This window comes from Cnephaeus nilssonii, assembly GCF_951640355.1.
Source record: "Cnephaeus nilssonii genome assembly, chromosome: 20".
NCBI lineage: Eukaryota > Metazoa > Chordata > Mammalia > Chiroptera > Vespertilionidae > Cnephaeus > Cnephaeus nilssonii.
Genome location: NC_137091.1, coordinates 49193344 through 49213479, shown reverse-complemented (window position 1 = coordinate 49213479; position 20136 = coordinate 49193344). Strand labels below are relative to the sequence as shown.

The following is a 20136-nucleotide window of genomic DNA, read 5'->3' as shown; positions in this document are numbered from 1 at the left end:
ATCCGGGCTTCCTTCACAGCCCCGGCTTTAATCTGGTCTAATTAGCATTTTCTTTTCTACCATTCATTGTTTTTAATTTTCCCATTTAATAGATTTGATGTGTACTATTTACATTATCATTTAATTAAAAATGTTCACTTCTGTTTTGTTCACACATTTATTATTGAGACATCTGTTGCTTTATTTTAAAAAGGTAAGGATATTTGTTATCTTGTTATTAATATAGTAGAGGCCTGGTGCACAAAATTCATGCAGGGGTCAGGTCCCCTCAGCCCAGCCTGCACCCTCTCCAATTTGGAACCCCTTGGGCAATGTCCGACCTTCAGTTTAGGCCCGATCCTAGGGATCGGACCTAAACCGGCATCTGGACATCCCTCTCACAATCTGGGACTGCTGGTTCCTAACTGTTCACCTGCCTGCCTGCCTGATCACCCCTAACTGCCCCCCCTGCCAGACTGGTCACCTCCAACTTCCCCCCCTTCTGGCCTGGTCACTTCCAACTGACCTCCCCGTCATCCTGGTTGCCCCTAACTGCCCCTCCCCCCGCTGCTGGCCTGATAGCCCCTTGCTGCCTCCCTCTGCCAGCCTGGTCACCCTTCACTGCTTCCCCTGCTGGCCTGATCACCCCCAACTCTCCCCCCTGCCAGCCTGGTCTCCCCATGCAGCCTGCTGTTCAGTCATTTGGTCGTCCCTCACTAACCCCACTGCTGGCCTTGTTGCACTACACAGCCTGCTGTTTGGTCATTACTGTGAAGGAGTCCCGGACAATTTGCATATTCTTCTATTATTAGTATAGATTTTTATTGATTTCAGAGAGGAGAGGGACAGAGATATAGAAGTATCAATGATGAGAACCATTGATTGGCTGCCTCCCCCAAGCCTACTACTGGGAAACAAGACAGCAACCTGGCATGTTCCTTGACCAAGAAAGGAACTGCTGCCTCATGGTTCATAGATCGACTCTCAACCACTGAGCAACACTGGTCAGGCGACATTGCTTATCTTGACTATAAAATCAGGTGACTCCCAGAGGTTTCCAGGAGCTGTGGAGGTCCACGTCAGGCTTCCACCCCTTCTGGGAAATGCAAAACCCCTCCCTGGAGTGTGGGGTCTGGGTCCCTCCTGGACTAGTAGACCGACAGAGCAGCATACACACTGGGCTCATCTGGGGACTCCTCTGATGGGGAGGATGGGGGTGCACATGTCTTCTGTCTGAGGGTCAGGTGGTTCAGCTGGGCGTAGGTGACCACCTGGAGCAGGGGGGGAGGGGTGTGAGTAGGATGAAATGTGGTTAGAGTTGGGGTAGTCTTGGGGTATGGAGAGGATGGGACCCGCCTGACTGTCCATCTGTCTGTCGCTTCTGTTTGTCTGCCCTTCTTATCTAGTAATCACCCTGACAGGGATGAAGGAGAGGTGGCTATTACCTGCCCAGGTCTTAGTCTTGAGAGGTTCACCTGGGCGTACGTCACTCCCTGGTGGCCTTCATCCTGCCTGTTCTGCTGGAGACAGTGAGACAGAACAGGGTCTCCTTGATTCCACAGTAGAAATCCTCCTGTCAATCATCCTCAGGTTGCCAGAGAGATGGCTTACACTTTAAATAGACCAGGTCCCTCTCCTGATGGAATCTGTGAGGACTTCCCAAGCCTCGGGGCCTCTGGATGCTTCTGTGGTTCTGACTCCCATCCTAATGCGCTCTCTCTTGCTCACTGGGCTCCAGCCTCATGGCCCCTCCTCCTGAAGAAGCAGGCCCTGCCCCAGGACCTCTGCTCCCGCTCTTTCCCTGTCCCCCCACCATGCACTCTATCCCGTCCTCTTGCTTCATGTTCCTTCACAGCACTTTGCTCTCTGGGACACTGTCTGCTTATTTGCACATTGTCTCCCTCGCCCACAGGTGAGCTCGAGGCGGGAGACAGTGTGGCTCAGGGCTGCACCGTGGCCCCTAAATGGAGCCGGTAAACAGTGAGCCCCTCACATCTGCTGGGTGAATGAATGAAGGGGTCCTGGGGACCTGTGGGTGAGTCACTCATTCCTGCCTCCTCCTGAGACCTGGGGCTGCACAAGCTCAGACAGAGGACGAGGGGCCAGTAAAGGGGGCCCTGTAGGAGGGGCCATGAGGTCACAAGGAAACCAGTAGGAGTGAGTCACAGCAGGATAACCTTGGGGGCCCAGAGGGAAGGTCAGTGTGGACACTGCTGAGAAGCAAGTGAGGTGGGACATGTAAGGGTCCATTGGATTAAACTGGGTGATAGGAATGTCCTTGTGGCCTGGACAGGAGCAGGGGTCTCACCTGAGGGTCCAGCTCCACGCTCTCCCCAGGCTGTGGGTCCTTCATGGCAGCATCTGCTGGGGCAGAATGGGGGTGTGTCTCCTGGCAGGTCCCCAAGTTCTCAGGGCTGCAGGCCCCGCCTGCTCCCAGATGGGCCACTAACCCAGGGTGAGGTGAGACATCAGGTCAGGCAGTGTGGGTCTCACCCTGAACCCCACCCTTCCAGTCTATCTCCTTCCCAAATTCATCCTCAATCCTTGTCTCCCCTCCCCCAGGGCAGCTGTCTCTTCCTCTCTCAGAGGGGCTCCTCCTGGACGTCCATATCTGGGCTGCAGCTGGGGGAGGAGACAGATGTGTTAGGGGCAGAGATGGGCCATGGGTGGTGGAGTTCTTGGGTCTTTGGGGCAGTAATTACATGATCTAAAGGTCTCTGTCCTTGGCCTCTGGGTGTGTGGTCCCTGCAGGAGGTTGGACATGAGCCCCTCTCTGGGCTGGTCCAGAGGGTCCGTCTCAGCCCTGGGAGGTTAGGAGTCCTTCCCCCTGTGATTCCACAGGGAAGAAGGAAACCTTAACACTCACTTGTGTGCATATTTCATGAGACTGAACATCTGTGCTGACACTGTTTTCTTTCGAGGTTTTCTGATTTCAGATTCTGGAGAAGTCTTTTCTCAGCTGACCTTCTCCACCCACTTGGTTTCCTGTGGTAGGTGCTCTGAGCACCCCATTGTGTGACCCAGGTCACCCCGTTCCCTACTCACCTGAGGTCCTGCCTTTGCTCTGACGCTGGTGTCGGAGGTAGAAAAGAAGGAGGGAGAGCAGCAGGACAAGGGCCACCGAGACCCCGATCAGGATGTTCATGTTCCATTTCGGACCTTGGACATGAGTGACGTCATGAATGAGCAAGTGTTGCCATTTAATGAGCACCTACTGTGTGTGAGGCACGTGCTGAGGTCTGTCACTCATCTCCTCACCTCACAGCAGTCATGCATCAGGGATTGCTCACCCTATCTCCCACTTCACTGAGGTTCAGAGAGGTTAATCAATGCCTGATATCACCCAGCCTGGATGGGCAGGGTTGGGACTGGAACCCGGGATTGTGGGTTGCCTGTGCTGTCCTCACGCTGCCCACCCCCCACCTCCACCTCCTAGGGGGACACCAGGTTCATGCTCTGGGCTCCTCCTCTGCAGGGGCCTGTCCACGTCTCATCTGGAGCTGAGGGTCCTTCCTCATTACCCGCCACCAGCACAGCAGGGACAGGGAGGGGCTGGGTGAGGGGTGCACTCTAAGTCTCTCCTGGATCCATCCTTACCAACAGGGCCCTGACGCCCCCTTGGGAAGGTTGGGCTGGACTGGGGGCTCTGCCTTCCTGAGCTCTGTAAGGCCCTTATGTCACCTCATCTCCCAGCAGCCTGTGAGTGGGATGGGACCAGGGATGAGCAGACAGGAACCCGACACTCAGAGGAGAGAGGGGACCGCCCAGCCCCACAGCAGGAGCAGCAGAGCCAGGAGCTGACCCAGGGCTGATCCATCCTGTTCCCTCCTCTGAGCTGAGCCTGAGCTGAGGGGGAGGACTGGGTGCCAGGACCCTGTCCTGCCTGTCCCTCCCTGTACAGTGTCACCGTCACTGAGACAGAGGGGACAGGCCCCATAACATCACGTCCTGGGGGCTTCCCTGTGAGGCCCTCTCCCAGGAGGTCAGGGCCAGAACCGACAGGAAGTCTAAGCTCTGGACAAGGATTCTCTCCTTCCCCACCTGCACACACTGAGGCCCAGACAGGGGAAGGGCGGGTCCAAGTCAGGAACTCCACAGGGGCCTGAAACCCAGTGTGGCTGAGCCCCTGTCCCCATGGAGGCATTCCACCACCTCCTTCACTTACCCCTCTCAGTGCCTGACTCCATGGTGGGGAGCAGCCCATCCTTAGAGCCTCCAGCGGATAAGGATGTGGGGTGAGAGGAGGAGCTGGATTCTCCCCAATTGACCACAGTTGCCCCTTCCAGGGAAGGGCCGCAACGTCTCCCTCTGCCCTGACCACCCCCCTGTCACCTGGCAGCCTCGCAGACCCAGGAGCCTGGTGGTTCCTGATATCTGCCTGAATCTGAGCCCCCCACCCCGCACACAAGCCGTCCTTGAGTATCTAGGAGAGATTCGATGCCCTCACAGACTCTCAGGACTTCCTGGGTGGTCCGTGCTCCCTCAGAGCCCAGCTCTCAGTGACGCACGAGCTGTGGACATGGGCCCTGTGGGTGGGGGGCTGGGGTCCCACAGGGTCCTGGGAAGGACAGGCACAGGGCGAGGAGCTGGTGCTGACCCTGGCGTGGGAACTTCACTCAGACTCCGCCTACATCTGTGCTGTGGCCCCTGAGTCCCTCCCACTGCCCAGCTGACCCCTTCTGGATCCAGGTGAGGAGAAGGCTGTGGACAGCGGTAGGGTGCCTCTAAGGGACAGATCTCCTCTGAGTGACCATCCCTAGAGGCCCTCTCCCCTTTCAGCCCATAATTCTTCTGGGGACGGGACCCTGAGCTGACAGCTCAGCAGACAGGGTCAGGGGCCCTCACCTGAGACCAGCAGCTCCAGGGGCTCACTGGGGTGTGACAGCAGGAAAGGGGAGGAGCTGTCAGAGCTGTAGCACCTGTAGGTCCCCCCGTGGGCTGAGGTCACAGGGCTCATGGAGAACTCTGCCTGGTATTGCTGAGCTCGGTGCTCTGATCTCAGACGCAGGGGGGGATCGGCTGCCCCCTCCTTGGACAGAAGAAAAGTGGCCATCGGTCTCCGTGACTGACACAGCAGGGTCACGTTCTCTCCTGAGGCCACCCTGGGGCCTGGCTGCTCCGAGAGGGAGGGTCTGACAGGCAGCTGTCCTAGAAAGAGAGAGGGAGGGTGAGGGCTGCCTGCCCACCTTGTTCTGGCCTGAGAGTCACCAGGCCTCTCTCTGGGGACTCTCCTCTCTGTCTGTCTCTGTTCCTCCGAGTCTCCCCCTCTAACCTCCCACACTCTGTCTCTGCCCCTCCCTGGGGCACAGCACCTTCACTCTGGCCTGCCCACCAGAGACCCCCAGCAAGGCCTGTGCAGAGTCTGGGTCCCTGACTGAACCCACTGGCTCCTCACCTGCCACCAGGATGTCCAGGGGGTCGCTGGGAGCCGACCACTCAGCGGAGAGGTTGTATCCACCGTAGCATCTGTACCGGCCCCCGTGGGAGCTGCTCACAGTGCCCAGGGGGAAGAGGGCCTGAGAGAGCCCAGCCTGGGGCTGCAGGACAAGGCTCTGGGGGAGGTCCCGTCCCCCCTCCTTGTGCAGAGCGAATCTGTCATAGCCGACATCAGAGCGACACTGGAGGGTCAGGCTCTGTCCAGAGGCCACGATGGGGCCCTGCTGGCTCAGGAGGGAGGGCTTCCCAGACTCACCTGGGGAGACCAGACGTGAATTACAGGGGTGGATCCTCCCATAACCCCCTTCTCCTATGCTGGCCCCCAGGTCTCACTGTCTCTCTCTGTTACTCTGGCCCACTCTGTGATCCCCTCACCCTCTCACTTGGGGCTCCCTTCCCAGAGAAGATTCCAATGTGTCTGGTGCCTCAATCCATGGATGGGAGTAGAATGTGACTTACTCACCTGGGACCAGGAGCTCCAGGATGTCACTGGGGTGTGACCACACCTGGGACCTGTCCCTGTAACAGCCATAGCATCTGAACTTCCACCTGTGAGTGGGGGTCACAGGGCCCACAGGGAACAGGGCCTGGGACCGCCCACTGGGGTGTGGCTCTGAGTCCTTGGTCCAGGAGAGATTGTGATCTCCTTCCTTAGTCAGACTGAACCTGTCAAATCCCTGCCCTGAGCCACAGTGTAGCTTCACTTTCCCTCCTGAGGGCACGACAGGGCCGGGCAGGGCTGAGAGGCTGGGTTTGCTGTAGAATCCTAGGAGAGGAGGAGGCAGCATGTTAAATGGGCTAACACCTCCCTCTTGTCTCCCAGGGCTGGGCTGTGAGAGGGAGACACCCTGAGAGCAGACCCCCTTCCTGAGGGCAGAGCCTGAGGCTGGGACTCCTGAGTGTCCTCTCACCTGTTGCCACCAGATCCAGGGGGTCACTGCGCTCTGACCAGCCAGTGGGGCTGTTATAATAACAGGAGTATCTCCCTGCATCATTCCCTGTCATGTGTGTGATGGAGAACTTGCCCTTGGCTGTGGACTTCCTTTGAGTCTGTGTGTTCCAAAGCACACACTTTCCTTCCTTATACAGATCAATCTTCTGGGCCTCCAGGGTCCCCTCACCCCAGGGGGTCACAGGGCTCCCATAAGGGATCACGGAGCCTGGCTCAGCCCACAGGGTGGGTTTGGGAGGGTCCCTGGAAGGATACTAGAGGCTGCATTACCAAGACCTTCCCCAGCTCAGCCCAGGACCTCTGCGCTCCCTCCTGAGCCCCAGCGGTGAAGGCAGAGGAGGGACATGGAGCCTGGGGAGGACTCACCTGTCCGCATGTGGATCGTATGGCCCAGACTCAGCCCTGAAAGAGAGTCCCTGTGAGAGATTTGCACCCAGATGTCTGAGCTGATTCCCCTCCCATCAGGCCCCGTCCACCAGAGCTGCCAGACCTTGAATTTCCCCATGAACAAGGGGGTGCCATCCCCCCTCCTGCTGCCCCTCCCTGTGTCCCCCACTGACCGAGGCAGAGAAGAGCGGAGAGGAGGAACATCATGGCGTCTGCTCTGGTGGCTCCTGCTCTGCAAATGGAGGAGACTCAGGGCCGGAAAAACAGACGCACAGGATGTGGTGGGTCAGAAGGTGCTGCAGCCCTCCGCGTCCGTGAGCTGTGCACCCACTGCCTGCGGACTCTCCCGCCCTGGGCCTGGCTCTGAGGTTCCCCAAACTAAGGGCTCAGGAGGAGAGAAGGGTCTGGGGGGCCGGAGCCCGATCCCTCCCGGCGCCGCAGGGATCTTTTCCTTTGTTCCCGGCGACTCTACACATTTGGTCTGGCCTTTGGGTTCTGTGACGACAACTTTGAGTGGACTTTGCAGTGTCTGGTTGGTGCTGTTGGTCCATCAGGAAACAGTCTCTACTCCCCCTGGACGTGTTTATAGCAGAGGTGTTAGTCGTTCATTCCTCAGTTGTTAACATGAAACTCAAAATGGAACTGCCGATGGACCCAGCAGATCCCACTTGTGGGAACCTATCCTCAGAACCCGAAACACCAATCAGAAAGAACGTATGCTCCCCTGTGTTCATGGAAGCGGTATTTACAACAGATAAGACCTGGAAACAGCCCAAGTGCCCATCGGTGGATGAGTGGGTACAAAAGCTGTGGTACATTTACACCAGGGAATACTACGCAGCTGTGAAAAAAAAAGGATCTTTTATCCTTTGAGACAGCATGGAGGGACCTGGAGGGTAATATGTGGAGTGAAATAAGCCAGTCAGAGAAAGACAAATATTGCATGATCTCACTTATGTGTGGAATCTAATGAACAAGATAACTTGATAAAAAAAAAATAGGTCCAGAGGCATGATGCATGGAAGAAAGGGACAGATCTCTGGGAAGGGAGGGGGCAGAAAAAGATGAATCCAAGAACTTACCTGCATATATGCATAGCTCAGAGCCATAGATATTAGTGTGCCGAAGGCCTGCGGTGGGGTGTGTGCTGGGTAGAGGGGTGCATATAGGCAGAGATGAAGGTCATCTGTAATAATGTCAATAATAATACAAAAGATACAGTATTATCTTGAAGGAGAAGGCTATCTATCTATCTATCTATCATCTATCTATCTATCTATCTATCTATCTATCTATCTATCTATCTATCTATCTATCTATCTATATAAAAGCCTAAGTGACCAAGCAACCGGTTGACCGGTCACTATGATGCAGACTGACCACCAGGGGCAGACGCTAAATGCAGGAACTGCCCCCTGGTGGTCAGTGCGCTCCCACAGCGGGAGCACCGTTCAGCTGACCTACGTGAGCCAGACACCGGGCTCGCTGCTGGAGAGCACAGCTGCGGTGGTGCGAGCCTCACCCGCCTACGTGGGAACACTACAGAGCGGTGGCAGGTGCAGTGGGCGGTCGGGATGAGCGGGAGAGGCACGGCGCCTGGCCTGGGCTTGGGCTTCTCCTCCGCTGCCCGCTGCTTTGCGCACTACTACATCCCCTGGGGGATGTCAGACTGCCGGTTTTGGTCCAATCCCTCAGCCTGGCCTGTAAGAGGGTGCAGGCCAGGCTGAGGGACCCCACCAGTGCATGAATTCGGGCCTCAAGTATAAAAAGAAAATAAGAATGCTAATGGCAACATTATGGGAGACATGCCAAGACGGGAGGAGAAATGGATTGATAGAGTGACAGATGTCAGAGGGGAGGAGGGTAGGGGGGGAGTTGATGAAGAATGGTAAGCGATTCACTAAAGAGCATATATGCACAGCGCATGGACACAGACAACAGTGAGGTGAGGGCCAAGGGAGGGGAGATGGGGTGGCTGGCAGTGGGCAAACGGAAGAAATGGGAGACATCTGTAACAGCGTCAACGATAAAAATTAAATACACTTAATGGTTTTGTTGTTTAGATTCCACATTTAAGTGATTTTATATGGAACCTGTCCTACTCCGACTGGCTTACTTCACTTGGCATACAAACCCCCAGGTCCATCCATGCTGTGGCAAAAGGTAGGACTTTCATCCTTTTTCACAGCCGAGTTGTACTCCATTGTGTAAACATACCACAGCTTTTTTATCCACTCATCTCCCAACGGGCACGAGGGCTGCTTGCACATCTTGGCTGTTGTAAATGATGCTGCAGTGAAGGTAGGGGATGCGTACCAGGTATATTCTTTCGAATGAGCGTTTCGGGTTTCTTCGATTCTATCCCCAGAAGTGGAATCACTGGGTCAAATGGCAGTTCCACGTTTTTATTTTTTGAGAAACTCCATACGGCTTACACAGTGGCTGCACCCGGCTGCATTCCCAGCAGCAGTGCATGAGGGTTCCCTCTTCTCCACATCCAGCACTTGCATTTCCCTGATGATTGGTGACTTTGTGAATATACAGCGGAGTGAGGGCAGGCTCTGCAAAAATGGTGCTGGGAAAATTGGACAGGCACATGGAAAAAAAAAAGAATAAGAATAAGCCAAAACCGGTTTGGCTCAGTGGACAGAGCATCGGCCTGCGGACTGAAAGGTCCCAGGTTCGATTCCAGTCAAAGGCATGTACCTTGGTTGCGGGCACATCCCCAGTAGGGTGTATGCAGGAGGCAGCTGATCAATGTTTCTCTCTCACTGATGTTTCTAACTCTCTATCCCTCTCCCTTCTTCTCTGTAAAAAACCAATAAAATATATTTTTAAAAATAAGAATAAGAATAAGAATAAGAATAAGAAGAGTCCTGGCCGGTTTGGCTCAGTGGATAGAGCGTCGGCCTGCAGACTGAAGGGTCCCCGGTTCGATTCCGGTCAAGGGCATGTACCTTGGTTGTGGGCACATCCCCAGTGCAAGGTGTGCAGGAGGTAGCTGACTGATGTTTTTCTCTCATCAATGTTTCTAACTATCCTTCTCCCTTCCTCACTGTAAAATATCTATAAAATATATTTTTTTAAAAAAGAATAATAAGAAAATGTACCACTCACTTACACCATACACGAGAATGCACTCAGAATGGATAAAAGACTTCAATGTCGGTCACAAAGGCATAAAAGTCCCAGGAGAGACACTTCTTGTGTTTTCACCTGAGAGGCAGGCGAGGAGCAGAAATTCACAAACACGAAGTCCATATTCAGCTCCAATGAGGGGTCCCTGCTTACCTGCCCTTCCTGAGGCTGAGGACTTGGGGACCAGGGTGCTTCTGAGGAAGGGGAGGCAGGGGCTGAGCCCAGCAGAGAAGGTCACAGGATGTGGGGGGCCGGGTCCTCACACCACACGCGCACTCTTCACAAGGCGCTAGCCTCACAGGAAGGCGACACCTGCTTCTCACCCTAAAAATAGCAGGCCCTGAGGGTCTGACTGGAACCATATCTCCGAACAGCCTACATGTATTTGTTTTTTATTGAAGTTTTTTATTTGCTGGGGTGACGTTGGTTCATAAAATTATGCAGGTTTCAGGTATAAGATTCTACACCACGTCATCGGTACATGATACTGTGTGCTTATCCCCCTAAGTCTAATCTATTTCCACACCCCTTACCCCATTTTTACCTCCCCCGCCCCACCCTTCCCTCTGGCAGTCACCATAGTATTGTCTGTGTCCATGAGTCTTTCTTTTATTTCTTTGCTTAATCCATTCCCCTTCTCCCCCAGCCCACAACTCCCTCTCCTCTGACAGCTGACAGTCTGTTCTCTGTATATGTGAGTCTCTCTCCACTATGTTTGTTATTTTTTTAGTTTATTTTATTTATTAGATTCCAAATATGAGTGAAATCATAGGGATCTTGTCTTTCTCCAACTGGCTTATTTCACTTGACATAATGCTCTCCAGGACCATCCATGCTGTCGCCAAAAGTAAGAGTTCCTTCTTTATTTTACAGCTGCATATTATTCCACTGTGTAAATGTACCAGAGCTTTCCTCCGCTGATGGGCCCTTGGGCTGTTTCCAGATCTTGGCTTTTGTAAATGCTGCTGCTATGACCATAGAGGGGCATAGATATTTGTGGTTTTATTGATGATAAGCTATCCTGAAAGGTGTGTGGTTTCAATTTGCCTCTCTCTGATGATTAGTGATGTTGAGCATCTGTTCATGTCTACTGGCCATCGGTATGTCCTCCTTGGAGAGGTGTCTATTTGGTTCTCTGCCCATTTTTTATTGAATTGTTTGAGGGGAGGGTTGGTGTTGAGCTTTATAAGTTCCTTATAAATGTTGGACAATAAGCCCTTATCAGATGTATTGGCAAATAGTTCTCCATTCGGTGGGCTGTCTTTTCATTTTGTTGATGGTTTCCTTTGCTGTGTAAAAACGTGTCATTTCCTCCTTACACCTTCATTTAGAAAAACGTTTCTATCATTTAACTAACCATTTTTTAATTGACCATTTTTATTAAAGCATAGTTGGCATACAATAGCATATTAATTTCCGGTGTACAACACAGATATGATATTTATTATTGAATATCTTCTTTTCCCCTTCTCACCCATTCTTCCTCCCCTCCCATCTGGCAACCATCACTTTGTTATTTATTTCTATGGGTCTGCTTTTGTTCCCTTTGCTGTGAGGATGTGAAAAATCCCAGAGATAAGTGACACCTTTCCTTGTCTGAATCATTTCATTCAGCATAATACCCTCTAGGTCCATCCATATTGTCCCAAATGGCAGGATTTCATTCTCTTTATGGCTGGTTTACATTCCATTGTGCATACACACCACATACTTACCATCTAGTTGTCTATGGCTCTAAAGATTCAACGCAATAGTTAGATTTTCCCCCTAAATTCTTGACATAATAGATTAGGCATTCATTTTTTAAGGTTCTTAATTTTATTATTTCATAGTTTGATGTGTCACATTTACATTACAATTCCACTTAAAACATTCACTTGATTTTGTTCACACGTTGGTTATTGGGAAGTCTGTTGCTTTGATTTCCAAATGTAGAGATATTGGCTTATCTTTTGCTATAGAATGAGGTGACTCCCCAAGAGTCCCAGGGACACCTCAGGTCTCCGCGGTGGTGGGGCACTACGTGAATGTCCAGGGGGGCACTTTCCTGCCTTCTGGGGTCCCTGCAGGCCGCCTCCCTAAAGTGTGGGGTCTGGGTCCCTCCTGAGCTAGTGAATGGCTAGAGCAGCGTACACGCTGGGCTCTTCTGGGGGCTCCTCTGACGGGGAGGATGGGGTGCACTTGTCTGCTGTCTAAGGGCCAAGAGGTTCAGCTGGGCGTAGGTCACATCTTGGGGGGCATCAGGTGCAGCAGCCTGGAGCAGGGGGAGAGGGATGAAACATGGTTGGGGTTTGAGAAGCCTTGGGGTCTGGAGAGGATGGGACCCACCTGATTGTCCATCTGTCTGTCCTCTTCTGCTTGTCTGTCCTTTGTGTCCAAAAATGCCCCTGACAGGGAAGAAGGAGAGGTGGTCATTCCCTGCCTGAGTCTTGATGTTGAGCTGTTCACCTGGGCGTACAGACTCCCTGGGGGGGCCTTCAACTGTCCTGTTCTCCTGGAGACAGTGAGACGGAACAGCGTCTCCTGAATCATTTCACTCAGCATAATACCCTGTAGGTCCTCCATGTCGTCCCAAATGGCAGCATTTCGTACTCTTTATGCCTGATGTATATTCCATTGTGCACACACGCCACATCTTTATCATCTAGTTGTCTATGGATCTAAAGATTCAACGCAATGGTTTCTTTTCCCCTAAATTCCACCGCTGAAATCCTCCTGTCACTTATCCTCATGCTGCCAGATACAGCAATAAATTAAAAAGATCATACAACATGACCAAAAAGACTTTTTCTGGAGATGCAAGGATGGTTCAATATTCACGCATCAATAAACGTGATGCACTACATCAACACAATGAAGGATAAAAATCACATGATCTTATCAATAGATTCAGAAAAAGCACTTGTGAGAATGTTTCATATTCATGAGACTGAAAAGGATGAAAAATGACCTTACCTCTGTGCATCTGTGCTGACAATGAGCGTATTCTTCCTAGGTTTTCTGATTTGAGATTCTGGAGATATATTTTTCCCAGCTGACCTTCTTCATCTATTTGGCTTTCCTGTGGCAGGTGCTCTGAGCTCTCCATTGTGTGACCCAGGTCACTCCCTTCACTACTCACCTGAGGTCCTGCCTTTGCTCTGAGGCCGATGTTGGAGGACGAGGAAGAGGAGGAGGGAGAGCAGCAGGACCAAGGCCACCAAGAGCCCTATCCAGTACCATTTGGAACCTAGGACATTAGAGACTTCATGAATGAGTCAATGATGCCCTTTAATGATCACCTACTGTGTGCGAGGCACATGCTGGGACCTGTCATTTATCTCCTCTCACCTCACAGAGGAGGAGGGAGAGCAACAGGACGAGGGCCACTGAGACCCCGAACAGGATGATCATGTACCATTTGGGACATTGGACATGAGTGACATCATGAATAAGCCAGTGATGCAATTTAATGAGCACCTACTGTGTGCGAGGCTCATGCTGGGGTCTGTCACTCATCTCCTCTCACCTCATAGTCATGCACCAGGCATTGCTGACCCCACCACCCACTTCACTGAGGCTCAGAGAGGTTAACCACGTGCCCCAGGTCACCCAGCCTGGACAGGGCAGGGCTGGAACTGGAACCCAGGACTGTGGGTTTCCTGTGCTGTCCTTACGCTGCCCCCCAGGGGGACACCAGCTTCTTGCTCTGGGCTCCCCTCTGCAGGCGCCTGTCCACATCTCATCTGGAACTGTAGGTCCTTCCTCATTACCCGCCCCCAGCACAGCAGGGACAGAAGGGGCAGGGTGTGGTGTGGACTCTGAATCTCTCCTGGATCTGTCCCCACCCTGTAGGCCCTGATGCCCCCTTGGGAAGGTCGGGCTGGGCTGGGGCTCTGCGTTCCTGAGCTCTGTGAGGCCCTTATGTCACCTCATCTCCCAGCAGCCTGTGAGCAGGATGGGACCAGGGATGAGCAGACAGGAACCCAACATTCAGAGGAGAGAAGGGACCGCCCAGCCCCACAGCAGGAGCTGCAGAGCCAGGAGCTGACCCAGGGCTGATCCAGCCTGTTCCCTCCTCTGAGCTGAGCCTGAGCTGAGGGGGAGGACTGGGGGCCCGGACCCTTGTCCTGCCTGTCCCTCCCTGTACAGTGTCACCGTCACTGAGACAGAGGGGACAGGCCCCATAACATCACGTTCTGGGGGCTTCCCTGTGAGGCCCTCTCCCAGGAGGTCAGGGCCAGAACCGATAGGAAGTCTAAGCTCTGGACAAGGATTCTCTCCTTTTACACTTGGAGACACTGAGGCCCAGGCAGGGGAAGGGGTGTCCAAGTCAGTGAATCCAGCGGGGCCTGAACCCCCATATGGCTCAGCCCCTATCCTAAAAGAGGCACCCACCACCTCCCCTAAAAGACCCCCAATTGCCTGTCTGTGGGTCTGACCCTTTGGGTGGGTGAGACTGATCCTCAGTGCCTCCTGGGTTCAGGATGGGGCAGGAAGGGTCGGGGCTGCCTTCTCCCCAATAAGCCCAGCTCCTCCCCAGCCTGCGCCCCCACATCTCCCTCTGCCATGACCACCCCACCCATCACCAGCCTCAGACCCTGGGACTCCCAGCCCCCCCGGGACACAAGCTGTCCTTGAGGATCTGGGTCACTGGATCCCCTGACAGACTCTCAGGACTTGCTGGGTGGGCTGTGCTCCCTCTGGGCAGAGCTCCCCGGGACTCACCAGCTGTGGAGGTTGGCCCTGTGGGTGGGGTCTGGGGCCTCCAGAGGGTCCTGGAAGTGAGGACAGGAAGAGGGTGAGAGGCTTGGGATGACCCTGGATCCCATTTCACACAGACACCCTCTTACATCTGTGCTGTGGCCCCTGAGACCTCCCACTGCCTCGGTATCCAGGTGAAGGGGAAGGGAGTGGACAGAATGGGAAGGCCTCCAAGGAAAGGAACTCCTCAGGGTGAACATCCCGAGAGCCCCTCACCCCAGTTTCAGCCCATAGTTCTTCTGGGGACAGGACCCTGAGCTGACAGCTCAGCAGACAGGGTCAGGGGACCTCACCTGAGACCAGGAGCTCCAGGGGCTCACTGGGGTGTGACAGCAGGTAGGGGGAGGAGCTGTGTAAGCTGTAGCACCTGTAGGTCCCCCTGTGGGCTGAGGACACAGGGCTCATGGAGAACTCTGCCTGGTACAGCTGAGCTCGGTGCTCTGATCTCAGACACAGGCGGGGATTGGCTGCCCCCCGCCCCCCTGCCTTTGGACAGAAGGAACGTGTCCCTTGGGCTCTGTGACTGACACAGCAGGGTCACGTTCTCTCCTGAGGCCACCCTGGGGCCTGGCTGCACCTAGAAGGAGGGTCTGTCAGGCAGCCATCCTAGAGAGAGGGAGGGAGGGTGACGGCTTCCTACACACCTTGTCTGCCCTCAGAGTCACCAGCCCTCTCTCTGAAGACCCTCCTCTCTGTCTGTCTCTGTTGTCTCTAGGTATCTCCCTCTCCCCCACCACCCCCTGCCTCTCTCTGTCTCTTTCCCTCCCTGGGACCTGCACCTTCATTCTGGACTCACCACCTGAGACCCTCAGCAGAGCCTGTGCAGAGTCTGGGTCCCTGAATGAGCCCACTGGCTCCTCACCTGCCACCAGGATGTCCAGGGGGTCGCTGGGGGCCGACCACTCAGAGAACAGGTTGTATCCACCGTAGCATCAGTACCGGCCCCCGTGGGAGCTGCTCACAGAGCTCAGGGGGAAGAGGGCCTGAGAGAGCCCAGCCTGGGGCTGTAGGACTAGGCTCTGGGGGAGGTCCCGTTCCCCCTCCTTGTGCAGAGCGAATCTGTCATAGCCGACATCAGAGCGACACTGGAGGGTCGGGCTCTGTCCAGAGGCCACAATGGGGCCCTGCTGGCTCAGGAGGGAGGGCTTCCCAGACTCACCTGGGGAGACCAGATGTGAATTACAGGGGCTGCTCCTCCCATAAACCCCTCTCGTGTACTTGCCCCCAGGTCTCACTGTCTCTCTCTGTGTCTCTGGCCCAGGAGCCCCTGTAATTTATTCAACCAACCATCTCACATGGGGCTTGCCTGACAGCAAAGATGCCAACAACCTGGCTGGTAGCTCAGTCCATGGATGGAGCAATAATGGGACTCACCTGGGACCAGGAGCTCCAGGGACTCACTGGGTGGTGACCACACCTGGGGCCTGTCCCTGTAGCAGCCATAGCATCTGAAGGTCCACCTGTGGTCGGGGGTCACGGGGCCCACAGGGAACAGGGCCTGGAACTGCCCACTGGGCTGTCGCTGTGAGTCCAGCGTCCAGGGGAGCCTGTGATCTCCTTCCTTAGTCAGAATGAATGTGTCAAATCCCTCTCCTGAGCCACACTGGAGGGTCACATTCTCTCCTGAGGTCACGACAGGGCTGGGCAGGGCTCAGAGTCTAGGTTTTCTGTAGGATCCTAGGAGAGGAGGAGGCAGCGTGTTAAATGGGCTCACAACTCCTTCACATCCCCCAGGGCTGGGCTGTGAGAGGGAGACACCCTGAGAGCAGACCCCCTTCCTGAGGGCAGAGCCTGAGGCTGGGACCCCTGAGTGTCCTCTTACTTACTGTCACCACCAGCTCCAGGGGGTCACTGCGCTCTGACCAGCCATCAAGTCTGTAATAATAACAATGATATATCCCAGCATCACCCTCTGTCAGGCTTGTGATGTTGAACGTGCCCTTGTCCATCGGATCTAGTGGTTTCTCTCCGCATTGGTGCACTGTGCTTCCCTCTTTGTCAAAACGGAACTCCTGGGCCTCCACGGTCCCCTGACACCAGATGGTCACGGGGCTCCCCCAGGGCATCACAGAGTCCGGTTTTGCCCAAAGGGTGGGTTTGAGGAGGGTCCCTGGAAGGAAACCAGAGGCTGCATTACCAAGACCTTTCCCACCTTCATTTCCTAGCTCAGTGCTAGAACCTCCTCTTCTCTCACCTCATCCCAGCACCTCTGTGCTCCCCTGCTGAGCCCCAGGGATGAAGGAAGAGAAATGACATGGAGCCTGGGGAGGACTCACCTGCCTGCAATCGGATCCTCTGGTCCAGACTCAGCCCTGGAAGAGAGTCCCTGTCAGAGATTTGCACCAGGACGTCTGAGCTGATTCCCTTCTCTTCTGTACCCGTCCACTTGAGCTTCCTCAGCTTGAGGTTCCACATGAACAAGGGGGGATTACCTGACCATTCTCTCCTTTTCCCGCCCCTGCTGCCTGTCCCCATGTCCACAACTGACCAAGGCAGAGAAGAGCAGAGAGGAGGGATGGGATGGTGTCTGCTCTAAGGGCTCCTGCTCTGCAGATGGAGGAGGCCTGGGCCTGAAGGACAGAGACGCACAGGATGTGGAGAGTCAGAAGCTGCTGCCGCTTTCTAGGTTTTCACAGCTGGGGACCCACAGCCATGGGAGGGTCCTGCCCTGGACATGGCTCTACATCTCCCCAAGATGAGGGCTCAGGAGGAGACAGGTCCTCAGGCCCAACCTGATCCTCAGGTCTCATGTGTCTGCTGGTGTGACTCCTGCTCAGAGAGGGCGGGACCCAAGTTCTGGTCCTGATTTGGCTCCTGAGTATCTGGCTCTGAACAGCCCAATGGGACACCCGACCACGGCTATTGAGGGAGCTCATTTGTGAAAGATTCTGCTGAGCAGTTTCCCAGTGGCCTCAGCATTTCCTCCACTTTCTCTGGCTCAAGGGTCCTGCTAGGTTCCCATCCCTGCCGACCTTTGTGTTTCCTCCCTTTTTAATGTCATTATTCAGGGTATTGGTACACCCTGTGGTTTGATGCACATTTATTTCTTCAATGATTTATAAAGCTCAGCACTTCTTTTAAAAAAATTTTAATCCTCACACCAGGATATTTTTCTTCCATTGATTTTTAAAGAGAGTGAAAGGGAGAGAGACATAGAAGAGAGAGACAGAGAGGAGAGAGAGAGAAACATTGATGTCCGAGAGACATCAATTGTTTGCATCCCACATGAGGGTTGAGGAGAAAACCTGCACCCAAGGCCCATGCCCTTGACCAGGAAGCAAACCTGTGACTCTTCGGTGGTCAGGTTGATGCTCTAACTACAGTGAACATCAGCCAAGGCCAGCTCATCACCTTTACATACTGTCACTGCACATTGGCATGTCAGTATCACTTGCTTGATAAAGGTGTTTGCTTGCTTTTCTGTTGCTCTCTGCTGCCACATTACAGATCTGTAATATTTCTTAAGTGATCTGAGTGCCGGTCCGTGGTCTCATTTTGGCATCGCAATTACCTCTTCCCTGTCTCACTGGTGTCTGTGTGGAACAGAAGTTCTTCATGTTAGTAATTCCACTGTGTCCATTTCCCCCTAAGTTCGTGTTCTTGTGTCCACTTGAAGAAAAAAATCTCTCACCAGTTAATAAGATAGTTTGGTGAAAGAAATAGTAATGGATTTATTTTTCTTGTTTTGACCTGTTGCCCATCTGGCATTGTTTATTGCAAATGCTGTGAGGCAGGTAAGATGTTTACCGTGTCCTAGCGACTCACCCACTGGCCAAGCACCATGTGATGGAAAGACCATGACCTCCCGACTGAATGATCCAGGTGACTCCACACGTGGGTTCTGACCTGGTCTTCCCTTCTGCTCCTTTGGATGAGGCATCTCTGCTTTTCAATTTCTCAAACCTTCACCATCTCCATCTGCATTGAATGGCTCGTTTCCTTTCCTCCATATCTCAGTCAGGAAGAATTCTCACCATCTTTGTGGGGGAAGGCATTGGTATTGCTGTGTGGTCAAGGGAGGAAGTAGCCTGCTCAAGTGTCTTTCAACCACTCAGACGGTAGCGCCACAACTGATAATTAATGTGTCTGTGTGTGTTACTGCCTTTGAGCAAGACTCTCATGAACATCACTCCTGTCTGAACCCTGAAGAGTCTCCAAATTTTAAAGAGGAGAGTAACACCCAACCTCAAGGTGCTCTGAAGGGGCAGAAATGACTCAAATGATTGGCCCCCAGGACATGGAGAGATCCTGCTGTTCACAGAAACAGATAGTCAGGTGGAACCTGTGTGAGACTTAGGACCTGTGTCCCAGGGCCAGGAGGAGGCGCTGAGCTTCCTGTGGGAGCAGATGCATCTTGCACAGCCCCAGGATCCTCCCTCCCCACCTCTGGGCTCACTGTCCTGAGGGCCCTTTGGTATCCCCAGTCAACAAGGCAGGGAGGGAGGTCACCTTCACACCCCCAAGGCAGCCGTCACATCCACCTCCTTCCTGAGCTCAGAGCTCCACACCCTCACTCCCCTCTTCAGTTCACCCTCCACATCTGCCCTTGCCACTCCCTTTCAGAAGCTGTTTATGCCTAAAACCCTTCCATGGTCCTCACTGTCTTCAGGGTGAGTCAAGACTCTTCCTTCTGAGCTCAAGGCTGTTCATTGTCATCAGATGTGACCCTCCCACCTCAGCTCTCACCTCTGCTTCCCTCAGACAGATGGGTGTAGCTGCCCATGAAAACACAAACACTCACACACACACACACACACATGCACATTCATACACACATACGTTCACACACACACACACATACACTCAGAAGCACACATGGCTTTTAATTTTCTCATTTCATGGGTTTGATGTGTAATAGTTACATTATCATTTAATCTAAAACATTCACTTCTGTTTGGTTTCACACATGGATTAATGCGAAGTCTGTTGCTTTATTTCTGAAATGTAGGGAATACATGTTGGAAATAAAAGTATGTTGTTTCAGTCTAGGAGGTTTGGAGAGGAGGCAGCTAGGTTCAGATGGGCTCTGGGCCCCCATGAGGGGGCAAAATATGGTCCTAACCCAAGGCGGGAGGGGAGGAGGTTCACTGGGATGAGTTTGGTTGGAGGATGTGTTGGCCTCACTGGGAATAGAGAGCACAGCTCAGCCTGATAGTCAGCAGCATGGCCTGCCTGGTGGAGCTCCCTGAATGTGGCTGCACAAAGTGGGGACCCGTGGACAGGCTGTGTGCAGGGGATGGTCGGTGACAGGTACATTTGGGGCCATGAGAATGAAACACCTGAGCCCACAGTGAGACCAGAGGAAGCTGATGTGGTCACACCAATGAGCTGTCCTGGGCCTTCACCTGAGCTTGTCTGTGGGATGAACTGGGTCACAGAAAGGAGAACCGGGAGCCAGAACTCTGGGATGGGTTCAGTGTGTGATGGGGAGGGAGGGGAGGATGGAGGGCTCCTCCTCTCTCCTCCTTGGCTGCCTGCAGGAGCCAACGGGGCTGTACCAA

At 53.6% G+C, this 20136-nt stretch overlaps 1 protein-coding gene across 1 annotated transcript; it reads right to left on the bottom strand.

The window, feature by feature from the left end:
- Positions 1 to 1127: 1127 nt before the first annotated feature.
- On the bottom strand, positions 1128 to 17050 carry LOC307116157 (leukocyte immunoglobulin-like receptor subfamily B member 3; the record flags this gene model as incomplete). Its single annotated transcript, XM_079799830.1, is given in 17 exon segments — positions 1128 to 1250; positions 2288 to 2340; positions 3025 to 3138; positions 4825 to 5127; positions 5375 to 5671; positions 6327 to 6575; positions 6734 to 6769; positions 13014 to 13121; positions 14929 to 15124; positions 15126 to 15212; positions 15216 to 15241; positions 15498 to 15567; positions 15571 to 15794; positions 16010 to 16286; positions 16290 to 16312; positions 16458 to 16745; positions 16912 to 17050. Coding segments are annotated over 17 exon segments (2613 nt in total).
- Between the last annotated feature and the right edge of the window lie 3086 nt (positions 17051 to 20136).